This window comes from Eleutherodactylus coqui, chromosome 5 (genome assembly GCF_035609145.1).
Source record: "Eleutherodactylus coqui strain aEleCoq1 chromosome 5, aEleCoq1.hap1, whole genome shotgun sequence".
Lineage (NCBI taxonomy): Eukaryota > Metazoa > Chordata > Amphibia > Anura > Eleutherodactylidae > Eleutherodactylus > Eleutherodactylus coqui.
Window position 1 is genome coordinate 140,422,484 of NC_089841.1, and position 19,328 is coordinate 140,441,811.

General features: G+C 41.0%; 1 protein-coding gene across 1 annotated transcript in view; it reads right to left on the minus strand.

Annotated features, from left to right (window-relative positions):
* The window catches only part of BRAP (BRCA1 associated protein), a 52,783-nt gene that overhangs the window by 15,129 nt on the left and 18,326 nt on the right, over positions 1 to 19,328 (minus strand). The window contains exons 3-9 of the mRNA XM_066603251.1: positions 14,084 to 14,246; positions 11,509 to 11,698; positions 10,003 to 10,116; positions 7,319 to 7,467; positions 6,956 to 7,031; positions 6,457 to 6,595; positions 4,789 to 4,898 (exon numbers count right to left, since the gene is read on the minus strand). Of these exons, the coding sequence (XP_066459348.1) occupies positions 4,789 to 4,898; positions 6,457 to 6,595; positions 6,956 to 7,031; positions 7,319 to 7,467; positions 10,003 to 10,116; positions 11,509 to 11,698; positions 14,084 to 14,246 (941 nt within the window). The remainder of the gene's footprint in view (positions 1 to 4,788; positions 4,899 to 6,456; positions 6,596 to 6,955; positions 7,032 to 7,318; positions 7,468 to 10,002; positions 10,117 to 11,508; positions 11,699 to 14,083; positions 14,247 to 19,328) is intronic.

A 19,328-nucleotide genomic window follows, 5' to 3' on the forward strand; every position in this document is an offset into this window, starting at 1 on the left:
TCTCATTCCTGGTTGTGCTGTGAAGATAGAATATCCTAACTTAGAAAACTAGTGCATTTGTGCAGCGCATTACCTGCGCAAATTTAGTGCGTATAATACGCAGTGTATAGAACCCATTGATTTCAGTGGGTTTGTTCACGCGATGTACAATCTAGTGAAAAACAAACAAAAACACACAAATATGACCTATCATTTGCAAGAGACCATTGAAATCAACAAAAAACCTGCATATATGTGCAAAATCTATGTGATTGTGCACACAAAAAATATGCACAAATCGGTACATTTGCGCACACAAATACACACGGACTAAATATATGGGCAAAAGAGCTTTTCAGTCACGTGAACATGCGGAGTATTTGCCTGCCTGAAATGTGCTTACACTCATGTGAGCCCAGCCTAAAGCTGGCTATATGTTGCCATCTGAACCACCATTGAACGAACAATAGTCTGGTCAACGTTCATTATGGCCATCAGTCGTTCAGACTGGCTGCACATGTTCAGTGTCACCCGGTGATGGACAAAAGATCTTTCTTGGAACATTCTTCTAACGGAAAACTGCTAATGCACAAAAGATCTTTCTTTGAACAAATAAGTTTTTATTCGCCTATCGTATGAAAACTTTAAACATCAATGACTTTAGCTGAACAATGACAGAATGTCATCTGGAAATAAGGGGTTATTACGTTTCACTTGATGAATGATCGTTTTGGTTTAAATCATCCATTTTTATCACTTTAATGTGTATGGGCGCTCTAAGGAACCAGAAATGCTATAATAGAGTAGACTATTCCACACCGAACCCTAAAACTTCCCTGACTCATACGGCCTCTCTGCCATCTGCTAGAAGTTTAGTGCATTTCAACAAGTTGCTGCTGCACACTGCTCTGCCTACCCCCCCTGCTTGTAAGAGTTAACAGGAAAAGAGGAATCACAAGTAGGAGGCAGAGAAGAAGCTGCATCATATAGGAATACACAGACTGCCGTGCGAGTCAGGAGGGAGAAGGTCTATATCACGGAGCAGAGTATGTGCAGTGTGATGACTCTGCCCTATGTGATGAGACTGGCTGCCCCTGAAGGCTGCATTGGACCAAGACAGCAGACAACCTATAAATGGCACATCCGCTTTAACAAGAGCTTCTATATTATTCTTTAATGCACTAAGTTTTTTTAAATTTTTTTTTTTTTTTAAATAGCCAACCTTTTTAAGCAAATTAAAGATCTGTTTAATCCTCCACTGATCTGCTGACAAGTAGAAATTCCTCTAGGTTATTATGTGGTGGCTTAAATGAGGAACAATTCCAGCAATGTCAAGGCCAGCGGACCCTATCAAGTCTAAAAAGCCAAGTTATAAAGATACCACGTTGCCTCCCATAGCACTATGTCAACAGTTAAACAAACATGAAACAAATACCAAAGTGCACCGAGGATGCAGATTGACACTGAATATGATCATTTAACCAATTGCTCTATATTAAGCTAATACAACTCAAAAACGCATTAATATCAAACCTGCAGTAAAGAACCCGACTTGCCGCTTCCTCCACTGCTAATACATAAACCTACTGGGACAAATCTTTTAGAGAACATTCACATGTTCTACATCATCTAGATGGGAGCAGCAGTGCTATACCACAATAGTCAGAGGTTACCTCATTTATTTTTACATTTATTTAAAACTGAGTAATAATGGAGCTACAGCCTATCTATACTCTGCTATTTTTGTCAGCCCCATCGAAATGGAGTGGCAGCACGTACGCACGCATGCACCGGTGCTCCATTCACGGTGCATCAGCGATTAAAAGTGGAGCAAATGGGATCCCATGCTCTTGGGATCGGTGGGGTCCTAGCAGTTGGCTTCCCACGATCAGATTTCACCCATCCAGTGGATGGGTGAACATTGAAAAAGCCACATCGCCGAAATATTTCAATAGAAGACTCTGGCACAGGGTCGCACTACTCAGGGCGATGGCCCCGTTTATTAGAGACTCTATACAGAGCCTCTTTAGGGCGTAATACATGCAGCATCCTACGCATACGGCCGTGTGAATAAGGCCTTTGTCATCTCTATATTTAGTTGGTCTAATGCAACAAATATGCAGTCTCCTGAAACTTAACCCCTTAGTGACCAAGCCTGTTTGAGCCTTAATGACCCGGCCAAATTTTGGAAATCTGACATGTGTCACTTTAACATAGAATAACTCCGTAAAGGTTTTGTATATCCAAGTGATTCTGACATTGCTTTTTCACCACATGTTGTACTTCATTTAGGTGGTAAAAATAGACCAATAGAATTTGTATATATTTATCAAACGTGACAAAATTGGTAAAATGTTGAAAAAAATTCTAATTTTCAACTGAAATATGGCAAATATGTGCAAACATACTGTACAAATTTTTGATAAGATATATAATTTCCATCTGTTTACTTTATTCTGGAAGAACATTTGAAAAACTTTTTTTTAACCATTTAGGAGACGTACAAATTTAACATTAATTATTAACATTTTGAGGAACACTTTGTTTTCCTACACCAAGCCAAAACTGCAAAGGCTCATAGGTGTCAGAATGATAGATACCTCCACAAATGACCCCATTAAAAAAAAAACAAAAAAAAAAAAACATTTATTACACATTTGAAATGTATTCACAGGGGGGTGTCATGAGTATTTTGACACCACAGTTTTTTTTCAGGAGTTTATGAAATTTAATTTTTTCTCCTCTAAATTGCATTTTTTTGCAAAAATGTCATTTAAAAAACAGGTTGTTTTTCTCTAGTGCACATGAAAATGAGGATTTTGCACCCCAAAATGGATACCCCTATTTGTCGTGTGTTCAGAAACATACCCGTTGTGGCCCTAATCTTAGGTTTGTATGCAACAGGGCCTAAACCGGCTTTCAGAACAGACATTTTGCTTGAAGGTGAATTAGGCCTCATAGCACACTTGGAGAGCCCTTGAGCGGCCAAACAGACAGGAGAAGTTTGTTGGGGGAGATGCTCTATTTTGAAACAAGACCCCTTAATAAGTTCATCTAGGGGTGTACTGTGTATTTTGACCCCACAGTTTAGCAAAAGTAATGATTATAAAGCATATGAAAAATAAATAAAATTTTTTTTTTCATAAATGTCACTTATGATTGTTTTCTTTGTTTCCAGCAGTGAAAACTGGGGATATATACCCCAAATTATAGCACTAGCTCTTTTATGTTCAGCAATACCCCCCGTTGTAGCCCCAATATGCTTACAGGACACATGGCTCGGCCTATAATCGAGGGAACACCCATTGACTTTCAGGGCGCAACTGAATAAATTCCAGGCCCCATTGCAACTTGTGTAGGAAAAAAAAAAATGACTCCATAAAAAGAACACCCTCCTTTTTGGCATTCCCTAAATCTTAGATAAAAGTAATAATATAAACTGTGTGGTATGTCTGAAAACAGGGGTTGGGATGGGGACATGGGGAAATAAAACCAGGTATCCCTCCTCCTCCCATGCTTGCTGCAAACCAGCCACTTTGTACTTATTTTTTGGGGTAAGTGGGTGTACTTCTTGACCTTAGTGGCAGGGATGCAGTGTAAAGAAGTGGCGCTCTGTCAGGCTTTGTAAGCTTGCTGAGGTGCGGTGGTCTCACACAGAAGGCAGTCAACAAACTGCTGCTCCTGGAACTGCAGAAAGACGAGCGTTCCCGGCGCTTCTTTTAAATTACGTAGGCACTACAGGTAGCGATCTGAATAATGCTGGGCTCAAACGGCCATATGTGGAATCTGCTTGCAGAGGCCTGCAGTGGATCCCAACTGTGACCCTGCATATAGACGCGTAATATATGGACGCATAATGTACTGCGTTCTATTTTCCGTGAGTATATTACATAATTCTGACCCGCTGTTAACAAAGTTGTCTATTACCGTGAATCAAACACTCGTAGAATCCGCAATTTTATATCTACTCGTGTGAGACCGGCCTAAGGCATGTCGCTACCTTTTTATCACGTGACCAGGGACCACTGAACAAGGCCAACGGTCACTGCTCCAGACTCTCTGCTACTTTTAGTAACTGGAAGCAAGGAGATTATAAATTTCCTGGGCCCTACCTGGCTTCTGCACACGTGTCCATCATTTTGCCAGCGGATGCATGCGCAGAAGTTAGAGAAGGCTCATGGAGGAGGATCGCGTTGGGGTTTAAATGCGGAGGCCTTTGGTAAGACGTTTCATCTTGCCTCACCGTTTTCGTATTTCACTTGGGACATGTATTCACACTGAATGATAACTGTACCGATTTTTGCTGGATGTGGGAATCTTAACCATTTTTTCGGCCCAGGTATAAGGGCCCTAACCTATATGCTGTCTACTAGCGGCCAAACCACTTTTCCATTGTTTATTAGACCATTTCCAGACTGCACTGTCATTTCAATGTGTATATAAAAACAGAAGTTTCAAATGGATATATCTTAAAAGTAGTCTAAAGAGCACCAGATATCTGCCTTCATTTTCTATACTGCTATAGACTAAATTATGAGAAAGATCTAGATTTGTTCATGTTCTGTTAATCACACTACTTTTTGGTGTTACCTAGGCCACATTTGGTGACAATATGTGTATAAGACAAAAGTAGTACAGTAATATTTACGTTCACTATTGTTACAACACTGTTGTGGTCTATAAGTTTGGTAACTTGTGGCACTTTTGCCTCTATATTACTTATTTGTGCTCTTCACTTGTGTTATTTTATATTCTGATTAATGTAATATTTTTTTCAGTCTAAGTGTATAGTGTATTACTGATACCCACCTCTAACTGCAGAGAATCTATCTTTTCATCTTGGCAAGTGTCTCCTTCACATTCATACTGAACTATTTTTCCGTCCGTTTTGCTTGCAACTAGTCGATGAACATAATTATCTAAAACGTTGTACATAAAAAATAAAATTACCAAGAGTAAAAACAGATGTACTATAAAATTTCAACAACCAGAACATATTACTTTACAAATACTACCATCAAGAGGCTGGCACAGCACACTTTAAATATATAGACAGAAAAAAAATATCAAGCACCAAGATGGAGTTGTCCGAATCCAATTAAACTTTGTGTGATTGTAACGTTGATATAAGTGATTACAATATCAGAGCAAAAGGATACCTTTATTGTAGAAAACGGAACCCTTGTAGGGAGGCTCTACTACCCTGTTGGGCCGCCTCTAGCTTGGATACAAGATGTGATACGGGCGGGCATGGAGGCATACATGCCCCTAAGGTGTCCTGCAGCATAACGGTCCACATTTGCTATAATAGCCGTTAGATTGTGCTAACTCTTAGGTTATTGAAGTTAGCGTCCCAGATGTTTTGAAATATGTTCTATTGCCAATAAATTTGGCAACTGGGCAGGCTACGGGAGTGTGGCAATGTTATGGGGACATTCCTGTGACACCCTTGCTGTATGTGCCCAAGTATTATCCTGCCGGAAAATTTCTCTTGGAAGCTGCCATGACGGGTAACATGTGGCTGCAGGATGTCCTCAACATATAGCTGAGCCGTCATTGTTCCTCGTACCATTACTAGGTGTGACGTATGCGATGGTCCTCCAGACCATCACACTAGCAGTGGAGGCAGTGTGCTGCTCCACAGTAAGGGTAGGATTGAAGCGCTTACCCAACAGTCTCCAGACACAAACACAACCGTGTTCAATGCCCAAACTAAACCCGAATTCGTCACTGAAGACAACCCGCTTGCAGTATGTAGCAGTCCAGTTTAGGCATTCACGAGACCACTGCAAACTGAGACGACGGTGGTTGGGTGTCAAAGGCAGTACATGTAATTGGCACCATGAGATCAAATGTCCTTCAGCCAAGCGCCTGGAAAGGATTCCGACAGATACAGGAGCCTGTAACAATGTTGCTACTTGTCCCTGAATGGTGAACAACGAAACAGTTGAAGCTGCTCGTGCTTGTCGGACGATCATACCATTCTTTCTACTGATGGTCTGTTGAGGATATCCTGAGCCCGGTTGCCTTTTGCGCATGCCCTCATGTATCCACTGGTCCCAACACCTCCTAACAGTCTGATCAGAACGGCCGAGGTGGTGGGCAGTTCATAGAGTATTTAACGGCTATAGATTTAACATACGCTTAAAAAATACACACATGTATAAGAGGTATGTTTTTAAAATGTTACACATTTATAGTTTTTTTGCATGTACATTTAACATGCTAGATATACACTAAAAACATGATGTGAACAGCCTCTAATTTAAGCCTGACTAGTTATTTTATGGAAAAGGCGTTTCCTACAAATATGTAGGAAAGCACACATTGATGTCGTCATCAGGTCCAGATGGCCAATTTAAATCCAGTTTCTGGTATGTATAATCATTATATATAGATTTTTTTACTCCTACCGAAACCAAAAGTCCAAGTCACCCTGACTCAGAAAGCACTCTAATGACATACTAGCACTCTTACCTCCAGCGTAATCCCAGACTCTATGATTAGTCAGCTGCATTGCATAAGTATGTTGGGTCTCCTCAAAGTGTTTATAGGCATGTCTGCTAACATATCTACCACAGCCAATGTGGCCACAAATTAAACAGATCCAGAGATTCTGCAAGAGAGTGAAAGGAATTCAATCTAGTACACCATTATCCCATATTTGCATTGTAACAGCGAAGTAAAAGTTTCAGAACAGAAAATTACATTACGTTACTGAAAAAGTAGTGATATAGGCAAAAACGTAACTGCACTAGTTGGAAATTAAAGAACTGGCAGGAAAGTGGTTAACTGCAATTTTTCAGTATAAATGGATAATTATGCATGAATACAAACACGAGGGATTGTGGATTTAAATTACCACTTTCATTCCATTATGCAAACATTACTTTTGGCACAATGTATTCTATGTAAGACACACAAAAGCGAGAGAATCCATATGTTTTCAGCGCAAGGCTTCACAGCAAGGACTTACTTCCTGGACGCCACATTCAAAGCATTTGTTTTCTTCCACTGGTTCCGGAGTTTGACAGTATCTACACACTGGACATCTGTAACACAAAAGACCCATTAGTTTAAACATCCAGGAGCAAAATACTATTTATGTGCAGGACCACGATGAAGCCAACACACATCATCATTATCTACATCTAATACAAAAGGAAGCAGATTTAAGATGTTCACAATGCCAAGATCCAACACTTAAAACAATAACAACTGCTGTATGTATATGGATACACATCAATAGTTAAAATTGTTGTAAAACTATCAGACACGCAAAATCACAGGACATCACTATTTAGGAAAAGAACTAAGTATTAAACCATAGAAGCCCTACGTGGTGTCCTCCCAGCGCTGCAGACACTGGCTGTGGAAGCTGTGGTTACAGAGAGTAGTGAGGATGCCATTAACAGATTCATCCATCCTCTCCAGGCAAACGGTACATTTGGGGAGCTCTGTGAGATCCATCACTGGCAAACTGGCACCCTGAAAGGGACATTGCAAAAAAATTATGTATGTATGCGTCTATACAGTTGCAATTTTCTTTTTCCATCCCACAAGGGCACAGCATTCTTTTCTTGAGGTCATTAAATATACACAACCAGATTCATGCACCGTTATCAATGCTCAAGAAACATCTCATCATATTACTAGTAAGGTGCCCATAGAGAGACAACACCAGAATCAGAAATCACTGACAGCAGAAGGATCAGCTCACTAACTCCATATGAGGGACAAGAACAGCCGATGTCGGGGAAAGAAGGTTCGCACATGTTGGGTTTCGACATTCCCAATCCTTTTTTCCCCCCCAAAACCGTCGGTAAGCCAAATGTCAGAGGTGTCTTACAAGGGTTTATTCCCCTCTCCTCAATGAGAGACACATGCATATATACAGAAAATAGGGAAAAATAAGTGTTTGGCGAACAGTTATTTAACCCTTTTGTTATATACAGCTGCAGTTAGGATGAATATAGCTGTCCACTGCATATGCTGTGTATGGATTGAGATCGGGAGCTGAACCCGCTCCATACACGATTGGTATCGTCTGTCTCAAACAGCAGGTACCCCCCGGCAACAGCCACGATCAGAGAGAGTGTACATCTGTTAACCATTTAAATGCCGCTGTCAGTTCTGACAGCGGCATTTAAATGGCCCGATCAGCTAGAGGGAAAAAAAGAAAAAAAAGTGACAGCATTGCGCTTTTTTTTGTCATAATCTCAAAAAAAAAAAATGTAATAAAAAGATAGCAAATATTCGTGTTATCCAAAATCGTACCAATACAAACTACAGGTCGCCCCGCAAAAAATTAGCCCTCAGAGCACTAATTGGCATAAAAATAAAAGTTATGGACGTCAAAATATAGCAGGAGAAAGCTATTTTTTCTTTAAGTTTTACTATATAAAAAAAATATATTTGGTTTCACTGTCATTGTACTGATCCACAGGATAAAGGAACATGTGTCATTTTTACTGTACTGTGAACGTGGTAAAAATAAGCCCCCTCCAAAATGTTGCAATTGTGGGGGGGTTTTCCCTCTATTTTGCCCCACTTACAAATCTTTAGAAGTCTTCCAAAACATGATTTGCTACATTAAACGGTGCAATTAACTCGTGCTGATAAAAAAACAATCCCTCATGTAGATATGTCACTCAAAACAGTCATTTTTTTTTTTAAATTAGGATCACCAAAACTGCAGAATGTGGCCAGGACACAGAAGCAGCAATGACCCTTCGTCATGAAACAGTTAATGTTTATGGGCAGCTTTAGAGCAGGTAGAAAATACCGATGAAGTAAAATGAAAGTGTCCCTCCCCCCTTCTTACTTATAAATTCTAAAACTATGTACTGTATATAAATGACACTGCGTATTCTCACTCCTAATACAAAAAAGATACAGAGGGGTGCGATTAGGCTACTTTCAAACTGCACTTTTACTTCCAGCACCGATGCAGTCTCAGATTTTTGGTTTCTGTGCAGAAAGTAGCATAGGGACAGAAACATGGGCAGTAGCAGAATGGAGCCTTAGAGTTTAACATCCGAGTCGGAGGCCACTTTTGGTCTCTGTGTCATGTAGTTTCCTTCATTGTCAGTCTTATTAGCTGGATAGAAAAGCTTCATCCTCTGCGCTTTTCTTTCCATCTTAAAAGACTAATAGGAACGGAAGACGTGAAATGGAGACCAAAAAGAGGTCTCCGTCTCAGATATTAACCCCTATGGCTCCACTTTGCTACTGTCCTGTTTCTGTTCCTGTGCAGTTTTTTTCCATAGAAGACAGCAACCATAGTAAAAGTGTGAAAGTAGCCTTACCAAGGGAAGCGTATGGCAGTTTTTATGGAGAAATCAATGTGTGACATAAGTTACAATACACTGTACGCTTTTTTGCCTGGCATAGAATATACCTTTGCAAATACAAATTCTCAATTCAGTGTGCGATGAAAAGCAGCTCAGATCCGGAGCACTTCTACAAGTAACTTCAAATTTTGACAGAACTGGGTTTTAACGGATAGTCCTCTTATTGGGGCTACATGCCAAACCCCATTACCCACCATCTATTTATTTAACTACTTATCTGTTGCCCTTTCATATGTTCAATAAATTCTACATTTAATTCAGGAAAAGATGTAACAAACTGTAAAGGAGCTTTTATACAGAATATTTGGATTCCCACAATCCAGCGAGAATCTGAACGATTATTGCTCAACGTAAACGCATGCCCCGACTGGATGACGAAAGAGAAGTCTGTTAACTTCTTGTTCATCATTCAGTTTCTGTGTGCAGAAGACAACGATTGATCGGCCCACGTAAACAGGCAGTCATTCACTTATGGACAACTACCTGTTTATTCTGAGTGGAGGCGGGCAGGTTGGAACGAGCCCCGGCCGGCTCCACCTCCATTCAATCAACGATGCCCATTCCTCTGTAAGAGCACAGGAACGATTATCACTGGGACGACCAGTCAGGCATCTGTTGCCTCCCCGTGTAAAAGCGTCCTTACTTAATAGCACACTATGAATATACTTACATCCTCAGACTTAAACACCTCTGCCCTTTCCACATAGACCAGCTGACATACATCCTCTTCAATAGAGTTGAACTGACGTCCGTTATTCGACATGTAGAAGCTGTCTGCGTCTGGCTGGATATAAATAAGAGATGGATTTCTATACAGACTCCATTGATTGAACAGGCAGCAGCTCCAGGGGGTACTAATGGTGGTGATACATGTCCTGAAGCCCCGATGACAAGCGAGCATTAGTACTACTTCCCTCATGTAGTCACCTGACAGTCCAGCACAGGATGGTCACCCGTCATACACAATGTTACACTAGATCAGTCAGTTTTGTCATGAAGGTTTTTCTCCACACCTGGCAAACAGTCACATGCAATAAGCATCTTTTGTTGCTGATAACATATGCAGATTGGGCAAATTCTAGTATTTATTGAGCTGGAAATGTGTTACATTAGTTAAAAAAAACAAAACTGGCATAAAAAGACACCAGACGGGTTTTACTGACAGATACACAAAGAAATGTATATTGAAATTAAAAATACATTCAAACGTGTGGGGGTTGGATTGCATTATGCAGAAATAGTGAAGTATTTACAGCAATGTGTGGACTAGTAAGTAGCATGTGGAACATGTAAGATAAGGCATCTCAGACAAGGAGGGCCGGTGGAGCCTAGTGCTTAACGATTTCTGCAAGGAGTTTAATTTGAACGTTTTGGACAAAATTACCACGAAGGTTAAATTGTGTTAGCACAAAAGGAACCAAAAAGCCCCAACAAACTGCATAATGGTATCCTCGAAGCCCCCTGAGGGCAACAATCTACTCCTTTGCTTCAATCAAGGAGCACAGTTTGTCTCAGTTCAGATGGCACCTGCATGAAATCTTCACAAAGTGAATAAGGCCTGTGTCAAACGGACATATTTGCATGCGCAATACGCAGAAAATAGAACCCATTGATTTCAATGGATTTGTTCATAAGTGCATATTGTATGTGCTGATTTCGGTCACGCAACCCCCCCCCCCCCCCCAAAAAAAAAAAAATACGCAGCATGCTATTTTCTTGCAAAGGAAAAAAAACACATCTTGAACTCACACTAATTCACCATTTCAATGGCTGAAGGCATTCATGATTCTTGTTTTTGCATGTGCCAAAAGTACATAAAAAAAATGCTGCTGGGCAGGCAAATACGCAATGCCTAATGCGAACGTGATCATGTGCCATAGGCCTAAGGATGCAGTCACACATAATGGTTTATGTACATAAAAATGGGATCTTAAAACATTTTTACTTGCACAGTGTAAATACAAACTGTATTTTTTATGTATTTATTGTGGATTTTTCCATCCACCTACAAGCACTGTATATCACATCCTTTTCGTGGGTTAATACGTGTTGTTGTGATGTACTGCAAAGGTTTTCAAAAGAACATTTTCATGGTAATTTAAAAAAGAAAAATAAAATGTGTGCAATATGTACATGTATTGTATACCATACACTATTTCTTGAGATAATCAAGTACCTGTGAGCCGAATTTTATGAGAGCCATGTACTGGTTTGGTGTGGAGTCTCGGATTATTTTCATATGTTCAATAACTTCGTTAAATGGGGCCACAAACTTCATGAGATCGTGGCTGGTCATCGTAGCAGGAACCGTAAGAATGCAAATCATTGCACTGCGTCTGACGTCTTCTTTCAATGAAGTCATCTTACTGAAAAGAGACCGCACAAAGTTTATGATGAACAGTACATGAGACATTCATACCACGATATTACCCCTACAACGGCCATTTAGTAAAGGAGTACCAATAGATTCTATGAGATTAGATTCTCAGTCCTGTAAAGAGATGAAGGAAGGCTTCACACAAAGATCAAGGAAGCTGGGTAATTGCTGGAGGCTCAACGGTAACCATTCCACTTGAGGTCCATAAATTACATGGGCATTTTAGGGCATAGGGCCAAACTGTAAGCAACAAACAATTTCTATACTAGGTATGAACAACATGTATAGCAGAAGTGGGCACCATTAGGTTAGGGCGACATAGGAAATCAAACTTGCGTGAGACTTCTATCATTCCCTATAGTGCAAGAGTTACATGCAACCTCTGACCATCTACATTGTCTGGAAATGTTCGCAGTAGTTTAAAGGTCACATATTTAATAATAAAGGTTCTGTACAATACGGAAATTCAATGCAATTCACACGTGTTTTCTTTTTAGGTTTCCATGTAGCCGTGGCCTTCCTATGTAATATTTTGAAGATTCGGAATGGGTGAAAAATATTAAGGGGTATTCGGGGCTTTTACTATTGATGACCTGGCAACCCTACTAGTTATGTAAAAGCTTTGTTGAACGACAGAAGCAAATAATTTCTGGAAACCAGAACATGAATGTCCTCCCCTCTAAGCGTCATATACATTTTTATGTGAGAGTCAATACACTCTTATTAAGTCTAATTTAGTGCTGACCACACTGGCTGATATAATATATATAAGCCTCTTTGATCTTGGGCAGCATTCTGTGTCCTGGATATTTCACAGATATTTACTTCCTGATGATCCGTGGGATCCACGGCGAAATGCGTTGAAGTCCCAAATTTTATATAAGTGAAAGACGTTCCAAGTTGTATAAAGGGAAAATACGCATATGACTCCATTACACTGATATCTAGGGGGGGGGGGGGGGGTCTTGTCTGTTTCCGAATTACAATACAACACTACGCATGAATGATCCTATGACTAGTATGATCATCCTTACTTGGTCATTCTGGAACCTGTTGCAATAATTTAATAGGCAATTTATAAAGCATCTAGCCTATTGCATCAGGACAGATATTGGATTATGTATCTACGGAATGACTACCTAGAGCATCCTTTATCTAATGTGACACCAAGGATGGTACTCTAGTAGTTGATTGAAGGATACTTAGTGTTTGCTTGGCATCCTCTATATCGTTCATTTTGGTTGCCAACAAAATTCAGTGCGCTACCCATATGTTTGTTCGTTTTGTGGATTTTTTTTTTTTTTAGGTGTACCCTATAGTGGTATATGTTTTTAAGCAATCACTAATAAAAAATTCTTTTAATCTAGTCTAAACTTTGAAGGGCTCAAATATAATTATTAGACTACTGCCCCTGTGAACGAACTAAATATAAGAAAAGGTTTAGCTTTTCCCTAAACTTTTAACTTCTACTTTTAAGTAAAATTAACAGAAATTTTTTTTTTTTTTTAATTCCCATAATGGACATGATGGTTTGATCGCTCTTGCAGTATGATGTATTACATAGTATTACATCATACCATGAACTGACAGGCAATCAAGCCACGCCACAGGTATGGCTTGACAGGCAATCTGCAGGGGCGACCGCACGGCCCACTGCAATCTCCCTCTGCATGTTCTTCAGTGCACTACTCCAAGGCTGGCTTCACACGAGTGTAAGCGAATTTACACACTCATTTGCACGATGAACATTGCTTTTTGCATGTGTCTGTGTGGATTTTATTTTTCGAAACACGCATGACATGCGTATTAGCGCCCCCCCAAAAAGCCTACAAGCATGCTCCCATTGATTACAATGGGCAATTAAGTTAAATTAGTTTAATACGTGCTATGTTCGTGCACAATATGCACAAAAATAGAGCATGTTGCATTTTTTTTTTTTTCCCCAAATGAAATGCGTGTGCAAAATACACTCATGTGAACAAACCCACTGAAATCAATGGGTCGTATTCACTGCGTATTAAACAGGTAAATTTTGCGTGCGCAATACGCTGCACAAATGTATTTGTGTGAATAAGCCCTTACTTGAATGCCGACTGGTTTTTTTTATTTGTTCCGCGCTCCTTTTTCCCTTCTGTACCATTTAGAAGTTTTTGAAAACTACTAAACATATAGTAGATAAATGCAACAGTTAGAGCAGGCAGTCTGTCTCAGGGGCAAAAAAAAACATAGCTGGAAAGTTTGTCAGTGCTCTTAATCTGCACTGCCCACATCCTTGTGCGCACGACCCCCTGATCCCTCAGCTGTCGCTCCTGTTACATTTAAACTGTGTTTGCATTATTAAAGGTCCACTTTAAAGTCCCTTTGGTGTGCTTACTTTGTCTTGTATAAATGCATAAGGCCATGAACTATTTCCACTGACGGATTCCCACTGAAGAACGTGATCTGCTCAGGTAGCTGTTTTGAAGGGGATTCTGGAGTAGTCTGAGGAGATGCAGAAGGGTCATCTGTTTTTTCTGTACTGGAGGCTATCTGGGCATCTGAAAAAAAAACAAAAAAACAAAACACTGCATAAATAGGTTGACCTTAGCTAATTGAAATCGATGTTTACAGCATATCTGACCTTTCAGTACATTTTTCAGAATAGCCCTGGTCTAGGTGAAGGAACTAGGAGCAGCAAAGATTTGGATTTCTAGAGCATGGAGGAAATTACCTATAAGATAGACTGTTTGATAGAGATGGGTTACACTTTACAAAAGACAGGTAAGCATATTTGTCGAACGCCTTGCTGCACTAATCAGGAGAGCTTTAAACTAGAACAATATGGGAAGGGAAGTGAAAGGCCAGGTAAAAATCAACAGCGAATACATTTGTGAACCTTGTTATTAGAAGTGGAAAGACAGAACACAGACAAAAAAAATTATAAGGCAAGTAAGAGGAGCAAGAGACACCGATCACAAACTAACATGTTTCTACACAAATAACACTGCATGGGAAACAAACAAGGAGAATTGGAGCTCCTAACACAGGAAGAGAAATATATCATAGGCATCACGGAAACTTAGTGGAATGATACACATGATTGGAATACAAGGCTTAAAGGATGCAACCTATTTATAAGAAACAGACCTAATAAAAAAGGAGGGGGTGTTGCGTTGTATGTTAGGAAAGCATACATCTCCACACAGATTCAAGCTTCAGAGCATGATAGTTCTGTAGATAAGAATACAAGGAGAGAACAGAAAGGACACCATTGTACGTATTTACTATAGGCTGCCTGGACAAACAGAAGATATGGATGAACTCTTTCTACATTAGATGTCCAAAGCAAAAGAAAAGTCACAGATACTATAGGAGGTTTACAGGATGAAAATGGGGAAATTGGTTAAAAATGAACTTTGCAATTTCTATTTTGCATCTGTTTTCTCTCAGAAAGTAGATGGAACATCAACTAATCTTCTCTGTACTATTGGAAAAATAAAAGAATACAGGCTATCTATAAAGCAGAGAGAATGTGTGGGAACACTTAGCTAACTTAAATAAATTCAAGTCTTCAGATCCTACGATACTGAAGGAAGCAACAGAGGTAATTGCTGAACCACTCGCCATAATCTTCGAAAATTCCTGGAGAACAGGAGAAGTCCCGGAAGATTGGAAAAGGGCAAATGTTGGCCCCATCTTCAAAAAAGGGAAGGGTGGATCAAGGAAGCTACAGGCCTGTGAGCCTGATTTCTATACCAGGAAAGATCTTTGAACAAATTATTAAACAGCATGTATGCAAGTACTTGCATAAAAATGGATTAACCAGAGCCAGCATGGGAATCACCGACTGAATAGATTAGGAAAATGCGGTAGATATAATATGTATAGATATAATATATCTTGACTTTAGTAAAGCATTTGATAAAGTATTTCATACCATACTTATTGCTAAAATGACCAAATATGGGATTGACAAGGCAACTGTTAGGCCTCTTTCATACGGGCTACAAAATCTCGCTACAAGACACATGTATATGAAGCTCATGGTTTCCAATGGGTTTTCAGGCTACAACACATCTCTCATGTGAACTAACCCTCGAAAACCATGGGCTTCACATACATGCATTTCGTAGCGGTGATTTTGAAGCTCTTGTGAAAGAGGCCTTAGATGGATTCCCAACTGGCTGAGTGATCATACTCAAAGAGTGGTCATAAATGGCTGTACATCCAAATAGAAGAATGTATCAAGTGGGGTACCACAAGGCTCTGTCCTGGGCCCAGTGTTGTTCAACATTTTTATAAATGATCTGGAGGAGGGAATTGAGGGGAAACTGAACAAATTTGCAAATGACAAAGCTAGGAGGGATAGCTAACACTAGAGGAGAGAGAGGATTTGAAAAGCTTGAACAATGGTGCAACTAACAGAATGGTATTTAACAAGGAAAAATGCAAAGTCCCACATCTGGGCAAGAAAAATGGGAAGAAAAAAACAAACAAAAAAAAAAAAAAAAAAAAGCACATACAGAATGGGAGGAAATTGGGTAGGCAGCAGCATGTGCGAAAAAGACTTGGGTGTTCTAATAGATCACAGACTGAACATGAGACAACAATGTGATGCAGCAGCCAAAATTGCAAACAATTCTGGGATGTATTAAGAGAAGCCTAGAGTTTATACCACATGAGGTCATTATCCCCCCAACTTTATTCTTACATGACTGTTCTATAAAAGGGGTAGGCTACGTTTCGTCCCACGAGGCCTTTTTCAAGCTGGGATTTGCATTGAGTACTGCTGCATCTTGTTTCCTTAGTCAGACCTTTTCTGGAATACTGTGTCCAGTTCTGCCCCCCCCCCCCCCCCCCCCCCCCGATTTAAAAGGACATAAGCAAAATAGAGCAAGTTCAGAGAAGAGCTACCAGGATGTTAAGTGGTTTGCAAATCATATCCTATGAGGAATGGTTACAGGATCTGGGAATGTTTAGCTTGCAAAAAGAAGGCTGAGAGGAGACTTAATAGCGGTCTACAAATATCTGAAGGGCTGTCACAGTGCAGAGGGATCAGCCCTATTATCATTTGCATAAGGAAAGACTAGAAGCAATGGGATGAAACTGAAAGGGAGGAGACTCAAAATTAGACATTAGAAAAAAAACTCTGACAGTTAGGGTGAGCAATGAGTGGAACAGATTGTCACGGGAGGTGGCGAGTTCTCCTTCAATAGAAGTCTTCAGGCAGAGGCCGGACAAATATCTGTCTGGGATTATTTAGTGATCCTGCATTGAGCAGAGGGTTGGACCAGATGACCCTGGAGGTCCCCCTCCAACTCTACCATTCTCAGCTCTTTCATTAGCTGCTGGTTGAAACCTAATTTATTCCATGTGGTTTCTATTTTCACTGGCACTGCCGTTTGAAATTTTCTCCATTGCGGGGGGTCATGTTGCATCCAGGCCAGTTCCAGGGACTTCTGCTCCCACACTTCATTTATAGCCACCTTGGTAGGGCTCAGCCAATTAAATGCAAAGTATGCGCCGAGTTCCCACCCCCCCTATAGTTACTACACTTGTGCTAACAGAGGAGTCATGCATTCACATAAGCACACAGTACCAATTAGTATGTAAAAAAGTTTTATTGTGAAACTCCAAATTTAGGCCACTATCCACCCCCCTGAATGTTAGAGTTAAAGGGGTTGTCCCGCGAAAGCAAGTGGGGTTAAGCACTTCTGTATGGCCATATTAATGCACTTTGTAATATACATCGTGCATTAAATATGAGCCATACAGAAGTTATTCACTTACCTGCTCCGTTGCTGGCGTCCCCGTCTCCATGGCTCTGTCCAATTTCGGTGTCTTCTGGCGTTTTTAGATGCGCTTGCGCAGAAGGGTCTTCTCCCTTCTGGTCGGTCCGGGCACGAGCAGCGTTCTGGCTCCGCCCCCTTCTACGCGTCATCGCGTAGCTCCGCCCCGCGTGCCGATTCCAGCCAATCAGGAGGCTGGAATCGGCAATGGAACGCACAGAGCCCATGGTGCACCATGGGAGAAGACCCGCGGTGCACCATGGGAGAAAACCACAGTGCATCCCTGGGAAAGGACCGGCGGCCATCTTTAAAAGAAGAAAAGAAGATGCTGCGCGAACTGGGGAGTACGTAAGCGATTTTTTTTTTATTACAAACGGTATTGATTTTAACAGGGCAGAATGCGGGGGTAGGTTGAAAAAAAAAAAATTGCATTTCGCCGCGGGACAACCCCTTTAAATCAGTGTTTTTCCAGCTTGTAGCCTTAGTAATACAAATCTAAGCTTAGATCAATCTACACAGAATTATGCATGTTTGGCTACAAATTGTCAAGACAAACATTGGCTAAATAAAGACCTATACGTTGCCCTTAACACACAGAGAAACCGCTATAACAGAACTGACAAAGATATTATCAGAAGAGGAGAGCTTGTGTGCTTGCTGGATGCACAACTGTGATGATAGCAAGCAAAGCAAAGTCTGGCTCAGCCTGAATGCATTAGAGGGAGCCAGTTATGGTAGCCTTGATCCCAATACTTGCAGCCGGTCTTAGCATCCAGAGACGGAGAATGCCAAACAACTGGCAGTGGACAGCATAGGACCTAGAGGATTCCTAGTGGTAGGCAATTGATTAAAAAACTTGACGCATTTTACGGGAGAACAGATTATAGTAAGACAGGCATAAGAAAAATCTGTCTTGATGGCTTTCGCCATTGTAATTTTAACATGGCCATGGATACAATTGTTATCCGTTTCGCCCTCAGCACCTTCACTAACACGCAAGCTTAAATTAGCTGGAATACATAATTTGCAGACATCACTTATTGTGCAGGTATGAGTTCTTTTACAAGGGACACTTACCATTAAAGAAAAATGTTGGATGAAGCGAATTTGAACTACAGTAGTTGAGTATAAACACGGCCAGTGATTGGACGACGAACAAGAATTTGCTTGCTTCTCATTTAACACATCATTGCGTGTAAAGAGCGATTGTTTAGTCGTTCACATTTACTGGTGCGAGCGAACGATTTATCTGCCTGTATAAACAGGTTGAACGAGTGAACTGACATCTTTCATTCATGCGAACGATAAGTTGCTCCTTGTAAAAAGGAGCTCAACATTGGGGTTTGGGTATAAATCGGTCACCTGCAATGCATTATTTCCACATTTACAAGTACTAAATTAAAAAAAAAAAAACTACCTTTCCCCCAGTCGTCTCCACGACAGCACCAATTGAGATAGTGTGTTCCTGTCCTATCAGGAGGAGGCAGAGAGGTTAAAAGCTCCCCCCCTTCCCCACTTTCCTCAGTGTCTTCCTGTCCTGCCAGGAGGCAGGATCGCTGAGAGGAGCTGGTGGAGAAGCCAGCCAGGATTACTTACAGGCAGATCGGAGGGCAGTGGCTCAGCCTGTCCGCCCTTCCAAGCCAGACGACTCCCGGGACGCCACATGGGGTGGTAACCCCCGGGCCAGGTTCCTTCCGTCGCAGTCCATGGGGGGTACAAAGCGGGAGCCTCAGTGCCCCTCGTCCTCCCTGCAGAAGTTAGAGCGCGGTGCTCCAGGAAGCCCTTCGACGCGCGGTGGGTGGGGCGCCGCGTCACGTGTCCAGCGCGATGACGTCATCGCGTCTGCATCAG